The sequence below is a fragment of the Rattus rattus genome, chromosome 5 (assembly GCF_011064425.1).
Source record: "Rattus rattus isolate New Zealand chromosome 5, Rrattus_CSIRO_v1, whole genome shotgun sequence".
Taxonomy (NCBI): domain Eukaryota; kingdom Metazoa; phylum Chordata; class Mammalia; order Rodentia; family Muridae; genus Rattus; species Rattus rattus.
In genome coordinates this window covers 87,607,956-87,629,095 of record NC_046158.1, presented here as the reverse complement: position 1 = coordinate 87,629,095, position 21,140 = coordinate 87,607,956, and the positions used below count along the sequence as shown (strand labels likewise).

The window sequence follows — 21,140 nt, the reverse complement described above, 5'->3', positions numbered from 1 at the left end:
GTGAGATGGACAGGATGTGGGAGAAGTTGGAGGTGGGGAAAGAGTATGATCAATATAGTGCATGTAAACATTTTTCAAGTTGAAAAAAAAAAAAAGTAGAGAATTTCTGCTAGTAAAATGGACCTAATCCAGACAAGTCTTTATTCTGAAGACAGTTAAAGAATCTGTACAAAGGAAAAATATCAGTTTGAAAGCACTGGATTGTTAACAATTCTGTTGAGAGCCACAGGGAAAGAGGAAGTTGGAAACTCAGGATTTCTAAAATTACAGCTGATTTCTCTTTAAGGCTGTTTGCTGCTTATTTATGTCTGGTTTTTGTTCCTGTTATAAACATTTGACCAAAACAATTTAGGGAGAAAAGGGTTTCCTTTAGCCTACAGTTTACAGTCAATCACCTATCAACACCTGAAGAAGCGCTCAAGGCAGGAATTTAAGAGGCAGGAACTGAAGCAGAGCTCATGGAAGGATGCTGCTTACTGGTTTGCTCCCTACTTCTGTTCAGCTAGACGACTTATACAACTTACTGTGGGACTAGGCCCCCCTCCTCCATCAATTAGCAAGGAAGAAAATGCCTCACAGACGTGTCCATTGGCCAATCTGATAGAGGCTATTTTTCAATAGTGAGTCCCTCTTCTAAGATGTATCAAGTTGACAACCAAGAAAAGCTATCACAGCATTGCCAGAGGACATTGTCAGGAAAGCTTACCAACACCGGGAACACTGGGAAGACTGGGAAGACTGGGAATAAGGAGTAATTAAGAACTTCAGGCTGCCAGCTCACTAGACAATTCTCCATACTAGACTACATCCGTGTAAAAGCCCAGCAACGAAGCACTGATAAGTCATTGGGTATGGTGGTATATACCCATAATCCAACACTCAGAATGCAGAGACAGGAGGATTTCAGGTTTGAGGCCAGCCTTGGCTTCAAGTTTCAGGCAAGTTTGAATTATAGAGTCAAATTCCTATCTAAAAACCAAACTTCCCTGAAGTTTTAAGAACACAGTCCCCGCCCCCCCATAAATAATTCAAATACAAAAATATGTAACAGATGATGTATCAATGCTGTCAGAAATCCAAATAGTAACACATTCTAAAGAAATGTGCTACTATTTGGGTTTACTAGAAAATTAAACATATGCTCTCCTAAGCACTAGGTATAGTACTCTTTATCCTAAATATTAGAGGCCACAATTGTTCAGCCATTATCATTTTTATTTTGGAATGTTTTTATAGACATGTATCTTGAAGACACAAAATGATTCAACATTCAACATTTCTGACTATCACATGGGCTCTCCAGTTTCAGTTTTGCGACATCTGATATTGTAGGTATCTACATCAGAAACTTTTTGGGAGCCAAAACATTTAATAAAGTAATTAAACTGAAAAAAGTTTTGGTTTTCTAATCTAGCAAATTATTTTCTATGAAAACACAAAACAAATATACATGACTATGGTATGAATATAAAATGTCTCACTGAGACTCATGTGTTAAACCAGCTGTATGACCTGTTTTGGGAAGATGAGGTGCATCATTGGAAGAGGCAGGAACATGAATTTCAAGGTTATTTGGTCCCCAGCCCTTTCCTCAGTCTCTGCTCTCTGTCAATTCCTCCATAATGTGGCCCTACTCACAGTATGATCTGCCCATGTGACCATGCACTGATCTTTGGCAAAATCTTTGACCAAAATAAATCCATTCTTAGGTATCTGGTAACAACAATGCAAATTCTAAGTATCATACACAAACATAATCTGATGCACTACTCAACGGAATTCTGATTAAATCGCTGTAAATTTATTTTGTAGGTTCTTAAACCTAAATGAGGTACATTCCTGATGTAGGTAGACTTAAACTGTTTGTTGTAAACTAAGTAACTGAGAAAAATTGCAGAACAGAATGTGCTAATCTTCATGTGGAACCTTACCAAACCTAGGGCTTAACCAATAAAATTTATTTGTGAAATAAACCCAGAGAGCTCAAGGGAAGACAGAATGGGCAAGTCAGAGAAGGCATATAAATATAACCAAGTTGGTACTCAAAGACAGGGCATTCTACTTTTTGTTCTTTGTTGCTAAAGAAGTATCATGTTAAACCAAGATTATATGTTAGCTTTGCAATGAAAATATCTTATTCACAATCTATAGAAAGGTGAGAGATAACAAATGTCAAAAGAAACAGTGAATTCTACTGTGTTAGTTGATGTTAACGTTATTATATATTGTAGAATATTTTTTATAAACTTTAGCCCTTAATTGAAGTTAAAATTTGAATAAGAATGGGAAGTAAATGAAATTGCTAGTTATTCAGAACATCAATATACATGCTGGTAGGTCCTGGGAGATTCTTGTTAATTAAAATTACTTAGAAGCTAGATTCTTTGTTACCGGCAATCAAATAACCAAATCTACTAAAAAGAAACTAACTGTTCTGTAGATTGGAATACAAATAATCTTAGAAACAAGCTTTCATTTATGAAATAAAATAAAAATACTTACAACAAGGAATAGACTGAATTGGTCCAAGCTGTGGGAAGGTCATAAGAAGAGAAGTACCAGGAACATCACTTTGGTTTGAATGTTCAGCAGTTTGGTCAGCCCAAGCCACTACCTTTTTTCTCTCTACTAAATGTTCAATATCTTTGAAGTCAGAATCAAAAGCTGCGTTTGACAGGCCGGTTTCTTTCAATCTCCAATACTGTTTCCGTAGGACTGGAAGCAAAGCATTCAATACTCTGCAAGCAAGAGATCACTGTTTTGAACACACTAATATAGTTCTTTGGTACAACAGGCAGAGTATTACAGCACCATTAAAATGATTTCCTATGTAACATTACTTGGCAAATTCTCTTGCCAAACCTGCACCCAATCTATGTCAGGTCAAGACTGTACTTTTTTCTATCTCTGTCCATTCTTTCCCTTAATATCCATGAAAATATTATTATTCTTTTCACAATTCAAATTTGCTTTGTAAAAAATGTATTTTCATCCAAACATCTCAGAATACACTTAATACATTCAGTAGAGAATAAAATGAGTCTTGCACGGGAATCAGGAAGACCAGGATCTACCAGTAGTCCTGGCAGTTTCTATGTGACCCTTGGAACATATACCCAGCTGGAATACTGTCATTTTTCAAGCCCTCAGCCTCTAGGATTCACTCACGGCTTCTTTATAGTCTATGAGGTTAGACGTACAACACTTGCATCAATATCAGCCGTGGACATTTTTGTATATGGCATATACAATATAGAATAGTAACTACAGAGATATAAAGGGAACAATTTTTAACAGTGCGTGTGGGAAAGCGACTGGAGATCTGTGAAGGTGAGGATAGCTACAGCTGCATATATTTAGATGTCTCTGTACTCTTGGCAACTCTTCTGTTCTGGGGAGTAAGGTTACTAGGTCTGAAAGTGCCATGAAAGGTTTGCTTTTCAAAATGTTCGGAATATTCCCATAATTTCAAGATTGGAACTGACAATGTTTCACTATATTCAAAATGTACATTTAAACAACAGACAATATCTAGATTGCCTACTTCCATGGGAAAGTCTGAAATTGTTATCTGTCAGACAGAAGTGTGTAGGAGATGACCTCAACAAAACCTCAGGAAGCTGATAGAACTGAGTTTCCAAAGTGCTCCATCATGGCTGCTGTCACAACTGTTTGCTGACATCAAGCATATCCTGTCCTCACTGTACAAGATTCTTTTCTAAAACCAGACGCTCATGTAGACCTGGAGGGTCTCAAACTTACAGCAATCTTATGCCTCTGCCTCTGTCTTGCTAGAGTTAAGGCAACTCCCTTCACTTTAGGCACTTAACAAGACTACTGAAATTTTATTTGTTCACCCTCTTCAGGCTATCTATCCATTTTTCTGATTTTATTTTTGTATTGTTTTTGCTAAACTCACAGCATTGAGGACAACTATATGAGTCTCATGAACATCAGTAAATTATTAAATCTGAAATTGGTTTTAAGAACTCAAGCACCATCTATAATAATAAATTTTTATGAATGAGAAGTCTAAGACTTAGTAATACATAATTCCTACAAGGATATATTGCTAAAATAAGCAGAACTGAAGACTGATTCCCAAGTTTACTCACTCTCTACAATGCCACATTGCTTTTGAAATGTTTTGGTTCACAGATTCTTGAAATTAGTCAGAATCCATTTTATTTCATTATTAAGGTGAAAGTTTACTTAAAGCATATCAATCTGTGTCTGATTTAATAAACACAGTGGGCTTAAAATAAACTACTGTACCTCTGGAAGCCTAAGTCCCTGCATGTGACTTGAGCAGTGGCACGTGATGGGGATCTGCTGTAGCTGCACATCCACAGTGAGTGCGGGGTTGAGTGTGAGGTCCCATTTATAGAAAATAAGGATGGATGACCATTTTTAAAACACCGAAACTCCCAATCCATGAAGAAGGGCGGTCTTTTTATTTTCTAGTGCTTCCTCAATGTCTCTCTTCAGTGTTTTAAAATGTAATTGTACAGGTTTTTCATTTCTGAATGGCAGCAAGAAGAGACAAGTCTCTCATTTTACAGAACCTCAAAGCAACGCCTACCTAAGAAGCTGCTGATTTAACAAAATTGACCAAAGAGATTACTCCACACTTTTTAAGAAAATCACAAACTGAATTTGAGAAGAAAAATGCTGCTAGTGAGCAGTACAGTGAATATAAGAACATCATAAACAATGGAAACATGCTGGGCAGTGGTGATGCAGGCCTTTAAGCCCCAGCATTCAGGAGGCAGAAGCAGGCAGATTTTTATGAGTTCAAGGCCAACCTGGTCTACAAATTGAGTTCCAGGACAGCCAGGACTCTGTCTCAACAACAAAACAAAAAACCCCCAAAGAACAGCAACCACCACCACTAACAAAAACCAATAAATGAATGAATGAATAGAAACATTTTTTTTTTTTTTTTTTTTTTTTTTTTTTTTTGGAATCTGTGATGAATAGCCCTGGAATTTCTATTAGGATAGATGGCCATTTTTGTAAGATGGAATCTCCTAATCCTTCAAGAAGGGAGATAGTTTTTATTTTCTATTGACATGAATGCCTTTCTTTAGTGATTTAAAATTTTCATTGTGTAGTTCTTTCATTTTCTTGGCTATGTTTACTCCTAGTCTTTATTTATGTTCAAGGTTATTATGAAAGAGACTGGCTTGAATCCTGACTTCTTGTTCAGTATATCTGTCAGTGGAGCTATAGGAAGGCTGCTGTATTCATGTGTTGCTTTTCTATCACGCTATTTGGTAAAGTCATTAAGTTCTTTCTTTTGACATCATTTGTAAACAGGGAAACTGACATTTCTTATATTCATCTCTTTCTTTCTCCTGTTCTAATACCCTAGTTCAGGCTTCAAGCATTACAATTAGCAAAAGCACATAGAATGGGCACCTCTGTCTATCTGATCTTAGAGAGAATGCTTTGTGTTTTTTCTCCATTTCGAATAATCTATAGCCTTTATTATGCAGACGTATGCTGGGTCCATCCTTAGCCTCTCTATAACTTATGCCATGAATGAATACAGGATTCTATCAAAGGCCTTTTCTGTGTCTGTGGAGATAATCATGTGATTTTTATTTTTGTGTTACATTAATTTATTGATTTACACATGCAGAACTCCTGACTCTACGAAACGAAGCCAACTTTATCACGACTAATAATCTTTCTGATTTGATTTTAAATTTAGCATGTCAGTATTATACCAAGAATTTCTGCATCTGTATTCATCAATGGGAACTGCTTGTAATGTATGTATGTATGCTTATCTTTTTGGTATCAGGATAATACTAAGGAGTTAGGAAGCATTCCATCTTTAAGAACAATATGCATTGTATTGGTGTTAGTTCTGTGAAGATCTGATAAAATTCTGCAGTAAATCTATCTGGTCCTGGGACGTTTTTTAGAGACATTTTCTTGATGGTTCATGTTGTTGCTGTTTCATTATTTAATTGATTTATGTTTACTTTTGGTAGTTCATATGCATCCAGAAATTCTTTTATTTCATCTAAATTTGTTTCTAGCTTAGTTAGAAAAGTTGGGTAAATTTTATCCAGGTATGAACCCCAGGAGTGCAAACAAGACAAAAGAAAACTCCACCAGTTCTCTGGTCAAGATGTACCCACACTTGTGCAAAAGTGGGGTAAACAACTGACTAGATCTGAAGTATACTCCATGGGACCGGATTCATGCTTGGCACTGAAGCCTGGCTAACAACCTGTGCTAGGGAAGTCATAGGCTAAATGTGGGACTTACTACTGTTGGACTAAAATGACAGCACATCACTGCCTTACAAGTTTCTGTTTATACCCATAGACATTATCAAGTTCAATCAGAGAAGTCTTTGCAATGAATAGTGGTGAATCTGGAGACACACAGCTGAAAAAGATGGTGAGAAAAAGCGATGGCCAAGAGCTCAACCCTAAATAAGGCATTTACATACCACCTCTTCTAAAGCTTGAAGAATGTTATCAAAGTAGAGTTGGAAGACAGGGAGAGAAGTACTGCAAATGCCTTTCTATAGACTCATACAACCACTGCAATTTACAACAACTGTGGTTAGCAATATTGGACTCACACAAGTATGGCCCTGTCAGCAATCTATTGAGAACGGGAGAGGGCCTCAAGGTGCCCTACCAGTTACAGCTGAATTAATGGCAATTGATAGAATTCAGGGAGAAGGGAACAATTGTCCTCGGTTGTTTAATTTAGCAGATTTGAATGGATAAATCAACACTGATGATCACACAGATGGGTGTGATTAAACTCACTGGAATACCAAACCAAACCAAACCAAACCAAACCAAACCAAACCAAACCAATACCCCTCCAAATAGAGAGGAAGGTGAAAAGATGACCTATAGGGAAGAAGGGGAACAGACAGTATTGGGGTAGGAGTGGTGGGGTTGGTGGGAATTGTCACTCTGTATTTTGTACCTGTGTGAAATTGTCAACCGAAATTATTTACTTAATTAAAAAAAAAATATTTGGACCACCTGACGATCATTAAACACTAGTAATAGTAATGAGACCCGAGCACGTGGATTCCCCTACTAGTATTCTTGCTTGGAATTGCATGCTATTCAATTTTCCCACTAATATTTTTGTAACAATATTCTTGTTTGTTTCATGCCTCACATGAACACAGGAGAATAAGCTGGCCACAGGGTATGTCTCCTGGACCAAGATTGGAAGTTGGGAAGGTGCAGGTGAGGATCAAACTTGACTGTAGCATTGCCATTGGTTTGAGTGTAGAGGGCATAAGGTTAAGAGGGCAGAGTCACCAAAAATTTATTTAAGGATTACTAATAACTAAAAATTAAAAAAATTCAGTGAAAACTTATAAAGAACTACAAAATAATTAGTTACCAGGAAAAGAGCCACATCCCCCACACTGTCTCAATGTTTTCTTCTTGCGTGTTTTCTGATGCTGGCAAACATTTCAAATTAATAAATCCCTTATCAGATAAAATTCAATTTCCTGGCAGTAGAGAGCTAAAATTTCTGTTCCCTAGATACCGCCAATGTGCAGGGTTAAGATTGGTAGATTGTTTAACTCCATATACTTACGCTTCAGTCTGCCCGTGCTGCTGCTCCTGGACAGCAGCCAGAGCCACCATGTGGCCCATTTGTGTTTTCAGGTCTTTGTTTTGGAGGTGTAAATGGTGACAATGAAGATCTTTATTGAGTCCCTAGGATCAATAATGCAAAACAGTTTTAGATTTTTAAAAGAATTAAACTAAGTTTAATATAACATTTCATGTGGGCACCAAGTTTTTCTTTTCCTTTTTTAAATATATAAAACACTGAGAAATTTTGACAGTAAGAGATCTGGTATAGGTAGTGAAGAACTTAGCAGCAAGGGAAGAGTTTAAATGTCTACAGAAAACAAAATGGTGCCTAGAAAAAGGCACACTATAATGGCAGCTTCTCTGATGATCCAATTTGTTTACAATACTTTCATAGAGTACTAACAAGTTTTTGTTTAAACGTTACTGCCCAAAGAGGCATTCCTTGAGTACTGCATTTAAGGATGGACACTCCCTAACTTCCAACACTGCCGCGGCAGTGATCAATAAGAATGCTATTTATTCACTCTGCGGTTCCATTTCTACAAGTAGGAACATTTTATCCAAGGATAGACTATGATCAGTTCAGTACACAAGCCAGTGTTTGGAGCTGCTTGCTACCCTTCCCCCCCAACCCCCTCTCCACTAATATTCTTCATCTTAGAAAAAGAATAAAGAAATCTTTTGAATACTTCCATTTTTTTAAACACTCTTTTGTTTAGGGCCAGGTACCTTCTAATCTACACCTATAATTTATTCATCATCACTGAAATGCATTCAAACTTAAATAAAAAAAAATACCAGCTCGGTGGATATAGTGAAATATGAATAAAGCAGCAGTTTTAGCATCTTTACCTGCTTGAGGGAAAAGTGACTTTCTAGGGACATTCCGACTGGTTAGCCAACAGTCTAACAAACAGTAGAGATAAACCTAGAATATTCTTCTAAAAAACTGATATTCCATTTTGATATTTCCTTTCTAGTCCACAGCTGAACACAGATTCTCGTAAGTATACATTTGTCTGTATTTTTTTTGGGGGGGCTGTTTTTTATCAATTTATTACATTCAAGGCCAAAGGAGGAGACAAAGTATTAATGTCTTAGTAATGACAAATGAATGTAGGCTCTTGGTGAGGATTGTTAAATATAAAATACTTCTCATACTGGTGATAGGGACATTGACAAAGAAATCTTAACTTTGAGATTCAAGAAAATGTACCACAGGCTTGCCCATAGGCCAATCTGTTGGGGGCATTTTTTCAATTGAAGTTTCTCTTCAGAAATGGCTTTAGTTTGTGTCAAGCTGACATAAAACTAGCCAGCACAATTCATTTACATAACTCACCTTTATACTTTAAGAAATATATCATGTATTTTGGATAAAAATACTTTTTATGGTACCAGGATATGTCTAGAGGATTGACCTATGAGTCATTTGATTTTTTAGGGATATGTTCAGTCTTGAAATAAATGTCAGCTGAAGCCAAATACATGGCCTTTATGGAGATCAGTTTACTTGACTAAAGCGTAAATGCTGAACCTACTCATCTCCCATGATCTCCTTAGAGTTTGTCAGTTAGAAAATCAAGTAAGTGTATAAATGTTTTGTAAATAGTTCCACCTGTTTTCCTTACAAAACAACAATCATACACAATAAAAACTAGCTCTTCCTTATCTTTTATCCTCTGGGACCAATCTTCCTACCAAATCAATCATAGATTTAGGGTAGATGACCTTTACGGAAAAACCAAGTTCGCAATCTTAGTGTGTTCTTATCTCAATATACCAATGACCAAACTTCAAGTGGAGACCACAGCCTTTTCTAATAAGTACAAACCAGCTGCTAACAACTGAAGCAAGAGTACAGTGGGAGGTAACGGCCAGTTTTAGAAACGTTAAGGTACCAACTGTGCCAGGTTTGTTCACCACAATCGACAGTTTACAGTAGAGGCAGGACACTAACACTGTCATGTTAGCTCTTAAGTTTTCAGTTTAGTTGTAGAGGAGAAAGTCAGAAAGGCCAAGTATTACCCTATAGTAATGAGAGATGGTAACCTGAATTAGGATTATGATCCAGCTGGAGAGAGATGTGACTAAAAAGTAGATAACAAAGGAGGGCATAGTGAAAACAACGTGCATTTCAAAATCATAAGGAGGCAGTCTTTGTCCAGAGGTGCAGGGCAGTGGCTAAGTCCCTCAGTGAAGTTAGGTTATACTTTGTTTATACAGGAAATAAGTGCTTGCGAGCAGGCAATTGTTCCATCAGTGAAAACATCTTGAGAAAATAGAACTAAGACTAGGAGCTAGGTGGTAGATCTCGGAACTACTGTCTTTCCTTCTTCATTTATAATAAAATATATAAAAGACTAGCCAAAGCTATACAGAGAGATCTCTTAACAAGTGGAAATTCTAGTTTTGAAAACCTATATATGACTATATTAAAAATCTTTAAATTTGTTGATAGTGCCTCAATGATATTAACTTTATAAACACTACTACATTGAAAAGTAGTACCATGTTAAGCCTACAGACACTTTAGTTAATTTTTAAATAAATGTATCAAATTTAAGACTTAAATTATTCACCTCCCAGCTTAACTGGTGGGTACAATCCTATACTGGGTCATACAATTGAATATGGATGCTGGGAGTAATCCAGCCACAGTAAATGGTTTTGAAAACAACAATCACAAATTCATTATCAAATGTGTAACCAGGAAGATGTTTTTCTGACTTCACATCCTCACAATAAATCACATGATGTTACTGTAAAACAGGTCCTTAATACACAGCACTGAACTGGGTAACACCAATAAAAGCTCCCTGAAACACCTTGGCTCATACAAGACTACAAATTGTACAAATTCAAGACTACAAAGTGTGTGCTACGAACTGTAGTATTTTTACTGTACATACAAGCATTTCTAGTCTATGAAACACAATGGCTTACTTAGGGAAAATAAAAACTTACCATTACCCAGCATCTAAATATCAAATTCATGTATTTTTTTTTTTTTGGATTGTACTATGCTATGTATGACTTTACAGATCACTGAGATCATGAGCTTCATAAAACATTATTAAATGACTTTTGACTTGCTTGTGATCATGAAAGAATTTTTAATCATTTTCAAAATGGCCCTAAATAAAACCTCTGTCATTTTGTATTATACACTATAAAAAGTTAACTTTCTTGGTATTCCAGATCATACAAGAATAAAAATAAAAAATAGATTAATTCTAAAACGTCAACATGTTAACAAGATTTCAGTAGTATTCAGATTTGCTTTTGCCTTTAATAAATGGTAGACATACATACAAATACTCTCCCAAAAAATTGTTTTAAAATAAATTCCTGTATTATTTGTAATGTGTAAATGCTTTTTCTATATATCTATTACATACTTATATATTTAGGAGCACAAAAATAATTTTCAGGTAAAAATAAATTGTGAATGGAAAAAGTTAAAGAGGCCTGAATGATGAAGTCTGAAGTAGTATGAAATAGAATTACTAAATTTTAACTTAAGAGCTTCTTTATAAAGATAGTAACTTAAAAAACACTTAAAAATAAGCGGAGCCTTTTGAAAGTAGAAACCACAAGTCGATTAGGTAATTAGTGAGCTTAAAGGCATACTCATTAAACTGGTAAGGTGAACTAAGTCAATCTAGAGAAATAGGGCAACAGTTATTATGTGAAGACATGTACTCAACAAGAAAAGAAACACAAGGAGCTCAGTGTTATCAGCTAAATCTGAACATGTGTACACATCTGTACCTCGGGAATATCACCATTTTGACCTAAGAGTCGCATTTCACTTTCCACTCGATGTAGCCAATTAGTATTTTCATCAAACTGTTTCAACACCTCTTCTTTCTTTTTCTCTAGCACACAGCGGTTGGTTTTCAACTTTTCAAGTCTGTGATCTCGTTTGCAAGTGGCCTGAAACACAACAGTGTATTTAGTAGTATATCTGATTGTTATATTTGATATATACACTTAAAACAATACACTTTTCTTATGCTGGTAGAATACATTATGCTAAGCTACGCTTGCCATCTCCTCGTTAAATATCATGGCAAAATAGGATATCAGTTGTGAGCCATTTTACAAAATTACAGTTTGAGAGTTATGGCTTTTAAGAAATGCAGTGGTTAAATGGAAAAACTATGAGTTTTTTTTGGTATGCTACATTTGTAAAGTTCATATAAGGTTAGATAAATTTCATGATTTCTTAAATCAAAATAAAAAAGCATGCACACTGCTCTTGTCTTTTCTCCAATCTGAAAGATATGAAGAACAAAAGAGTTCTACTTTTCTAATTTGTCTGCTCTAAATGACAGAGAAAAACCGTATCAGAAGCATTCATCATTATCTGACCTCGCCTACGGTCAGGCAGAGTACCAAAATGGATATGCTGAGTATATTTGGCATTTTACATCTTCATAAGTTATCTCTGGTCATATCTGGTCTTCTGATAGTCTTATACCCCAAAGGCTATGCACACCAACATGGGAACTAAGGGTCAAAACAGCTTGGTCTCTCTGGGCAATTTGCCAACGGACACTCAACTAAATAATTACCAGTGTACCTGAAACAGGGAGTCCTCAGAGATTAGAACAGAGCACAGGAAACAACAAAGAACACAGCTACTCATCTGTGGCTAAAGACCTTGTCCTCTTTAGGTAATAAATTGTGATTCTAACAACTCTTCATTATTAATATATTCAGGCATAGGAAAACCTTTATTTTGGGAAAGGATATTAGCTTGCAAATATTTGGTGTCAAGCAAATGTGACTGCCATTAAGTTAGTCAGATTCTAGATATCTGTACATTCCCTTAACTTCCCTTCAGGGAAGATAAAACGGTCAAGGAGGAGCAGATCCACAGAAGGCTACAGTCAAATGGTCAGACGGAATGGTTGATAAGCACCGCCATTCCTATTAGGGTTCTTTAGCTCTTCATTGACACTTCTCTCATTATATCCTAAATCACTTTTTCCCTCATAGTAAACCTTAGCAAAACAAAACAGCTGCTTAAACAAAAACGGGAACAGAGAGCAGAGTACAAAATGCTAACATAACAGATGCTATAATGCAAAGGTTCTAATACCTATGGTCTTCATATGAAGATGTGAGGTCCTTCCGGGGGAGTTACAGGATCCAAATAATTTTTATTTACTTTTGTTTTTTAATTAATTAAATTTTACATTCCAGATTTTATCCTCCCCAACCTCCCTCCCTCCGCACTTCCCTCCCTCTCCACAAAAAATATCCCCACTCCACCCACACCAGTCTCTTGAGGGTTAGGTGCATCTTCTCTGACTGAACCCAGACCCGGAAGTCCCCTGCTGTATATGTGTTGGAGGCCTATTCTCAGCTGGTGTATGCTGCCTGTTTGGTGATCCAGTGTCTGAGAGATCTCAGGGGTCCAGGTTAATAGAGACTGCTGGTCCTCCTACAGGGTAGCCCTCCTCCTTAGCTTCCTCTAGCAAAATAATTTTTGTAACACTTAAGAGTTCATTAGCCTTTTAAGTTGTCTGTACAAAAACTTTTCAAAACAATGATTCATGTTGACATATGAGCATTTTGCTCTGATGGGAGAATGTACATCACATGCATTCCTGCTTCTTTCTGACAGAGGTCAGAGAAGATCAGGGGGTAATCAAGAATTGAGTTACAGATGGTTGCAAGCCACCACTTGGTACTAGACACTGAAACCAGGTCCTCTGCAAAAGCGACAAGTGCTCTCAACCACTGAGACAGCTCTCTAGACAGCCTTATAATTTCTAATGATATATCAGGTTAAGAGTGTCCCAGGAGCTAACAGAGTTGTAAAGGCATTACAGAATAACAAAGAAGTAGGTAAGAGAATACAGCTGTCATGCAGCCAGACGTAGAGCTGCATATATAAATCAATGCTGTTTTTCTCACAAGCTTTCTTCTGATTTGGAAAATCAAGTATTTCTATTGGTAGTCAGAGTCTCTATAAAGAAAGATTGATTAAGTCCAAGGTAGGTTTTAATGGTAGGAAAGGGTTCTAAACTTGAAGCTTAAGAGTGCTACAGCAGGAAGTGGGAGATGTGACATTTTGACTTTCTTTTGCTACTCAGACAGTGTGAAAACTCAGACAAGTAAATCTCAATGGGTCTTCAGCCACTTTATCTGGAAAAGAAGACAATGGGTTTATACCTGCTTGAAGGTACTGGCAATTACATTTCCTGTGCCTTAACATTTACCAATGTTATGGTGACTCCTGAAATGTGGGCAGGAGCGATCTATGGACGTAAAGACAATAAAACACCAGAAAGGCCCTACCTGAAAACCCAAAAGGAACAATTTTGACTTCTAATGTCTATCAACTATATTCTCTATGATTGGCATTCTAGACACTTTCCAATGGTCTACTCTGTCCTCCCAAAAAAAAGGTGTTTGATAACACATTCTTAAATATATATAGTAAATTCTGACATAAAAGTAGCACATTTCCCCATTGAGGGTTGAAAGAACTTTATACATTCAACACACAAAATGTTTCGAACAAAACAAGTCATGGGATAGGAAACATAATTCTAAAATTTTAGGTATCCATATTACTTTGTGAAGAAACAAAACCCCAAACAACTAAAGGAAAAACAAACAAACAAACAAGAAAACAGGGAAAAACAAAACAAAACAAAACCCAAGCCAAACGAAAAGAACCAAAACCCCATTACTATGATGCAACAATTTTGGTCACTCACAAGCAAAACAAGAGAGCTAAGGGCAAAAGTTCCAGTACCAGCCCCCTAGCCTCCTGGAGTTTAAGTCATAGCCCAGCCACCTCTGGTCTCGTATTACATTGGACAAAATGAGTTATCTGTAGCCACGCTTAAGAGGGACAATAGTAAATACCTTGTGGGGTTTTCGGACAGTTAAGTGAATTCACATATGTAAGCTGCCTAAGCACTGCCTGCTACTGTACGATAATGTGATTTTTTAAAAATTCTAGTGTATAAATCCTTTAATTTTTGAAAATTTCATTTGCTTTCCTCACACTGAGGTATTCTTCATGGAAGTCTTTATCTTTGATTTGTTCATCTTCCATTCCTCTTTTATTACTAGCCACTTTTACAGTTTCCCCTAAATTCCTCTTGGGTTTCTGTCTTCTATGTGAAGTCTCCAGTGGGGACTGTTGCAGAGTGGGGGCTGGAGCTGAAGGATTACTTCTTAGGGTAGCCTTGCACTGCTTTTGCCAGGCTCCCAGAGCGAGCACTGGCTTGATGACATTTTACTTGTCAACTTTAGGTTATTTTCTGCGTAAAATACATAGAATGTTAAAGCTCAAACCACAACTATCTGGAGATGAACACTTTTATTGACTCTTCAGATGACAGACATTTTCTTCCACCTGTTCTTCTTGCCCTGGTATATCTCCTTCTCCCACAGCATGAAGGGTGTACTTGAAGGCTCTTATTTTTAGCTCCTGTGTTGTTAGTGGTTCAAATCAAAGGTACGCTCGTAAGAACAGTCCATGAGTTAAAGAGAAGAGAGTAACATACTACTGTACTTAAAAACAGTCCAATACTGAACTTTGATTAGGTCTTTATTAAGACCACACAGTAATGCCTAAGAAGACCAGCAATGATTCTGAATAAGAAAAAAAACCATCTTGGTCTAAGTTGTAAAGTATGCCTGCATCTGAACAAGCTGCCTCTACTGTCCCTAGGAACTCAGAGGTCCTCAAGGGACAAGTGCAAGTAAATGTTCGCATTCAAAGTTCCCTAAGTGTTTGCAATGCTTCTGACAGTATATCCAGGTTTCAGAGAATGAGTAAGAAACGGTGCTTATCAAATCTCTAGAGGTCAGATATTTCCTTGCTCTCTGGAGGTTAAGTATATAGCAGCCAAGTACCTTTTCCAATTTGTCCTCAGAACACATCATCTCTATTTGCTTATGGCACTGTTGATGATAGGATGACTTTAGTTCATTTTCTTTAAGTAACATTTCTACCTTCAGATATTCTTGCCTCATTCTTTCTCGATTCTGGAACAAGCAGTTCAGAATTTCTTGAAATCTACCAAAAATAAAATACAGCATTATATTTCATTAAATTTGTATTATATAATACATAGCTTACTTAAATAACATGTATTACTCAGATTACACTCAAAAAATAAACAGTAAATAAGTCAGAACAATTTTCTCCCACAACTAAATGTTTAGATCAGAGTTATCAACTTTATTTCTATTGCATTAGGTTTCTTTCTGCTACAATGAAAATCATGTTATTTAAATATTTAGGTGTTACAAGGCCTCCGATATTAGTAATATACTGCATTTTGTCATATGCAGTCTAGCTACTTAGCAAAAATGAAAAGGATGATAGCCTGGACCTGTCCTGTGGCAATTCTCACAGTCCCAGTAGCACGGCAGTATCACGTGCTGTTTGGTGCTGGCTTACTGTGAAGGAAAAGCAACAGGAGGCATTATCATATGGTATCTGCCCCCTAGGGAAAATGAGAGAACCAGTTTTAGCCTCAAAGATGACTATAGTAAAAATAGACCATAAGGCAAGGTACCCCCTACAGTTTGGCAGAGAGTCAACTGACACAGGCAGGTCTCAAAACATCCATGTTAATAATAACACTGTGGCAAACTGAGAAAAGAGGCTGAGGTTTCCTACTCCAAAGAGCAAACAGAAGAATCAAATTTGTGGAGTTTATTAGATGTAAAGGACCCAATGATTCAAAACTGATTAAATCTTATGAAAAATTTTGTCCTTTTAGGGCAAACAACATTGGTCACAACAATATTTTAGTCTAATAAACACCCCCCCCATAAAATTATCTAAAGAAAATCAACTACAAAACCTTTAAAATAAAATCAAGTCTATACATTTAAAAATAAATGTTGCTTGGCTAGACTCTTGGATATATTTGTAAGAATCTGTGGTAAAGGTACTGCCAATCTATGTCATTAGTTCTTAATGGAACTCATTAAGCCACAGTCCACTGACTTGCTGTAGCTTGGTTAAGCTGATGACTGTTCCGTAGGAAGCCCATGCGAACACTGTGAATTCATGGTACTGTATTACACCAATGCTAGTGCCAATAAATGAACTGATAAGTTATCTTTAGATTATACCCCAAGAAAAGGTTTTAGTTTTTATAACGTTTAATTAAAGAATAGAGTTCAATACTGTCAAATTCTGAGATACAATCATCCTAAGCTTTCCAGGCTGGACTTGAAACCGTAATCCTTTTGACTCAAAATCCCAAGTAGCTGGGACTACAGAGATGGGCTACTTAATTATACTTAGTTAATGTAATCACTCTAACTTTGAAAAACTGGTAGTTTAAATTTCCAAGAATCTTGTTACTATATTAGTGTTATTACCATGTATAACCAAAAATTACTACATCATAGTAAAAGCTATCTTGGATAGAAATAAATGAGGAACAAGGGAAAACTTATGTATGTTTTAAGATAGAAAAATTGTTGGGAATTAAAAATTCTATTCCAAATAAAATTACAATGTAGTACTGTAATGGCTTGTTTGGGAGATTAAACAATAGTATCACATGGCAGGATAGCATGCCTAGTGCCCCTGCACTTTACCAGCACACAGAGGGACTTTTTGTCACTGACAGAAAACTTGTTAAATGTGATATTTGTAAAATATCACAGCGTGAGAATACAGCACAAAGCCGGATAGTTCTGACCTACTGAGATGGCCCCGGGTAAAAGTGCTTACTGTACAAATCTCAAGACCTCAGTTCAATCTTGGAAACTTACAGCGGAAGGAAGGCAAGATCTGACCCCTGAAAGATGTCTCCTGATTGACATCTACCCTCCTTCCTATGTACATGAGGGAACACACACACACACACACACACACACACACACACACACGTACATACACATATACACAACATATGTGAATATAATTTAAATTTGAGACTTCTTACTCCATTTTGCAGTTGAGGAATACAATACCTCTTTTAACTCTACCGAAGAAGACTGTTGTAGTGATCAAGTCAAACTAACACTTCTAAAACTCAACAAAGCCACAAATAAAGTTTATGGAGAAAGTCAAAATACAATAACACAGTATTCAAAAGGACACCTTTTCCTCAATCAATTATGACAAGTTTTCCAGTTGACCCATAAAGGCAATAGAGCAAGAAATGCCAACCTTGAGTGGGGCATTTTGGAGAGGAAATATTATTCTATCATTCTACAACATTGTGGAGCTCACTCAGATACTAATTTAAAATTAGTAAGTGGGTTAGTAACTCATAGAGAATCAATAAAAACAGAACAGATTTTCATGAAACTATATAAGTACTAATGGCAAAAAAGCACAGCTCACAATAAACTAACTTCCAGATAAGACAGCTATTTTTTTTTTTTCCTGGTTTTCCTATTTGAAAAATCAAAAGAGCTGATTTCCAAAGTGTCACGTGGACATTATTTTCTGAATTCAATTGAGTGTGTGCACATACACATAGATGATATACAGCACAATGTGATAATTAATTAAGCATAAAGAAAGCTACACTTCACAACTATGTATTTCTCATACAAGATTTCAACAGTTTTACCTTTCAATCTCTTTGTCCTCCACGTTTGAATGTACTAATTTAGCACAGTCATTTCTGTCAGTCAGAGCTTTCTGTTCTTCATAGGCCTTTAGTTTCTCTTTCAACATTAAAATCTAGCACAGAAAACAGTAATTAAATTATAAGTCAAATTATTTGTCTCCATCTTACAAGACCATAGCAAGAGCTCAGTTAAAATTAATAATAAAACCAGATTTTCACTCTAATAGGAAATCCATCCAACTTTGGGACAATAAAACATCCCTTAGATGAAGCAGTGTGACAGTTATGTGGACGTACCTCTGCCTTCTGCATGTTGCAGATCTTTACATACTGAGATATGTGACTACTGAGGTTGACAACATTGCTCTTCAACTGCTGAAAAAGAGAAATGATGATCAGAATCATAGATATATAACACAAAGTGGCATTATATCTCATTACCAATTTTCAGTTTTTGACAACTGTAAGTATGTATCATGGTTAATTATGACCGTATTTAAAATGTGGAACCAGAGTATGTTGAGTGTACAGATGAAATTATAAACAAACTGGCTTACTGAAAACACAAACGCTCTAAGCGTTTATTCACCGTGTAATAAAAATTCCCTACTTTTTCTTTTAAGAAATTCAGAATTTTGTTTTGTTTGTATTTAGTTTCTTATTTTTTATATTTTCTACAACAGTATGACCACCCAGTTGGCACTTTAATAGAATATGCAGGAGAAAATTGGGCATACAGTTATATTTAAGTGAGTTAGAATCAAGTACTTAAAAATTTTCAAGCTTTAGCCCATATAGTTGTAAAATTTAGCATAAAAAACAAAACTAGAAACCTCCACAATGGGTTGGAGTAAGGACATGAAAAATGTGTGAAAATCTTGGTACACTTATATAGTTTGACCTTTTATATATATCGTACATATATATATGATATATATAAAAGTACATTTCTCACATGGTGACACACTGTGCATCTTCAGACTCTTAAAGGGGGAAAGGAAAAGGGTGATGAGAAATCACGTCAACATAACTGAGGTCCTTTCTATGAGGTTCTATAATTTTAAAATAGGTATATTTTCACCTGTAACATTTTTAAAGTATCCAATTAAGGTAAAAAATATTTTCCCAGTAATTCACGATCAGACACTCCTTGATTTAAACCAAGATTATACATGTGAAAATTTACTATGTTATACAATTCATGTAAGTAATGTTATAGACTGAGGTAAGTCTTATTTATTATTGGTGCTTACATAAACTGCATTATCACCTGTAAATATTTATTATATTGAATAAAAAAAAAATTTCAGCACATTAAATCCTTGGCTGATGAATTCCCTGGTGCTAGTCAACCACCGTGTGCTAAGATGTGAAGAAGAAAAAAGGCCCTGAAGTTCCCCAGCACCCATAAGAAAGAATAACAACATCCACTGAGGAAGGACGTGATCAAGACGCCAAAAGTGTGACTAAGTCAGAGTTCAGCAGCTAGGTAGGACATTTCTTATCTGAACTGGCAAATTTCTTAACAGAAACTCAACCATAGTTAAGCCTTTAATTATAGTTGTAAAAATAACATATACCCAATATTCCCACAACAAAGTCAAAGTAAATGCACTTACAGAAGACTTAATGTCTTTGGCACGATTTGCATACTTAAGAGTGTTATATGTGTCATCGTAGAATAAAGAGGAAGGACTAACAGCAGCTATCATTATAGTTTGACAGTTTCCTCCAAGAGAATCCTTCAGCAAACGAGTAAGTTTACTATTTCTGTAAGGAATATGCTGATTTCTTCTCTGAAAGAACAAAAGAATACTCATTCCATTTCCATATATAAAAGGCAAGTACTATTTCAATAGAAGAATGCACACAATGCCCAGAGGTATGACTGGTATCTGACATGATGTGAACCCATCTTTACTACCCAGTGGATATCTGAAAGTCCCATCGACAGCGGACAGCACGGCTTAATGGGTAAGGAAAGTGGCTTCCCCTAAACCCTCAGTGGAATCCTTACAGTCCACATGGCAGAATGGAGAACTCACTCTAGGAAGTATCCTCTGACCTCAACATGCACGCACACAAGGAAATAAAATTCTAAAACTGACAAAGTACAAACTTTACCACAGAACAACTATCATGGTTGGTTTTTTAGTTATAGGTGGCATGTTAAGTGTGTCTGAAACGAGGACACAACGAGGGTGGTATGGCAACAGGTGTCTGTAACACAGGCTGCCTCCTGGGTAGTTTGGAGGGCTACACAGATTTCCCAAACAACACAAAACACACCCCAAACAAACAACAAAGACAACATCAACGAAACACACACACCCCAACTCCTAGAAGCTGAACTGACTTTAAAAATAAGCAGTATAGTATAACATTAGTATACCTAAATTAGTAGTACAGTATAACATTAGTATAAATGTTAAAGACCACTGTAAATGTGCATGTTTGAATTTTTAACTCTGAATATAAAGCATTTTTCTTTAAAGAAAAAACTGAAATGTGTTGATCTTTCAAAAGTGAATGCTAAAATGATAAGTAACAAAACTATACAGAGATTTCGGATACATTTAGGGAATCTATTTCTAGATGAATATTTGATATATATATATTTTAAATTAACTGCATGTTGTTTTTTTCAATAGCCATGTAATTTCTGTCATTTTGCCCTCTTAAGAAAGTCTTCCTAATACTTTTAAAATACATTGTTTTAATTAAAATAATAACATCAATGGTAATTTTCTTAAAGCTTTTAAGTCTGTTTTAGCTTCAATTATCATACTTTAAAAATAATGCACTGACAAACATACTATGTATTTCTGGTATATGGTACATGAAAAATAGTTTTAAACGCTCCAAAGCTTTGGGAAACACTATTCATAATTATATTTTAGACCTATGCCTCTTTTCCTTTTCTTAACTCTTACATATTACTTCAATTTTATAGTACATT

At 36.0% G+C, this 21,140-nt stretch overlaps 1 protein-coding gene across 1 annotated transcript in view; it reads right to left on the bottom strand.

Moving 5' to 3' along the window:
* Positions 1-21,140, bottom strand: part of Kif18a (kinesin family member 18A) — a 56,158-nt gene that overhangs the window by 20,740 nt on the left and 14,278 nt on the right. Inside the window, exons 7-13 of the mRNA XM_032903860.1 lie at positions 19,801-19,977; positions 18,479-18,553; positions 18,182-18,294; positions 15,489-15,651; positions 11,373-11,537; positions 7,597-7,718; positions 2,503-2,738 (exon numbers count right to left, since the gene is read on the bottom strand). Coding sequence (XP_032759751.1) covers positions 2,503-2,738; positions 7,597-7,718; positions 11,373-11,537; positions 15,489-15,651; positions 18,182-18,294; positions 18,479-18,553; positions 19,801-19,977 — 1,051 coding nt within the window. The remainder of the gene's footprint in view (positions 1-2,502; positions 2,739-7,596; positions 7,719-11,372; positions 11,538-15,488; positions 15,652-18,181; positions 18,295-18,478; positions 18,554-19,800; positions 19,978-21,140) is intronic.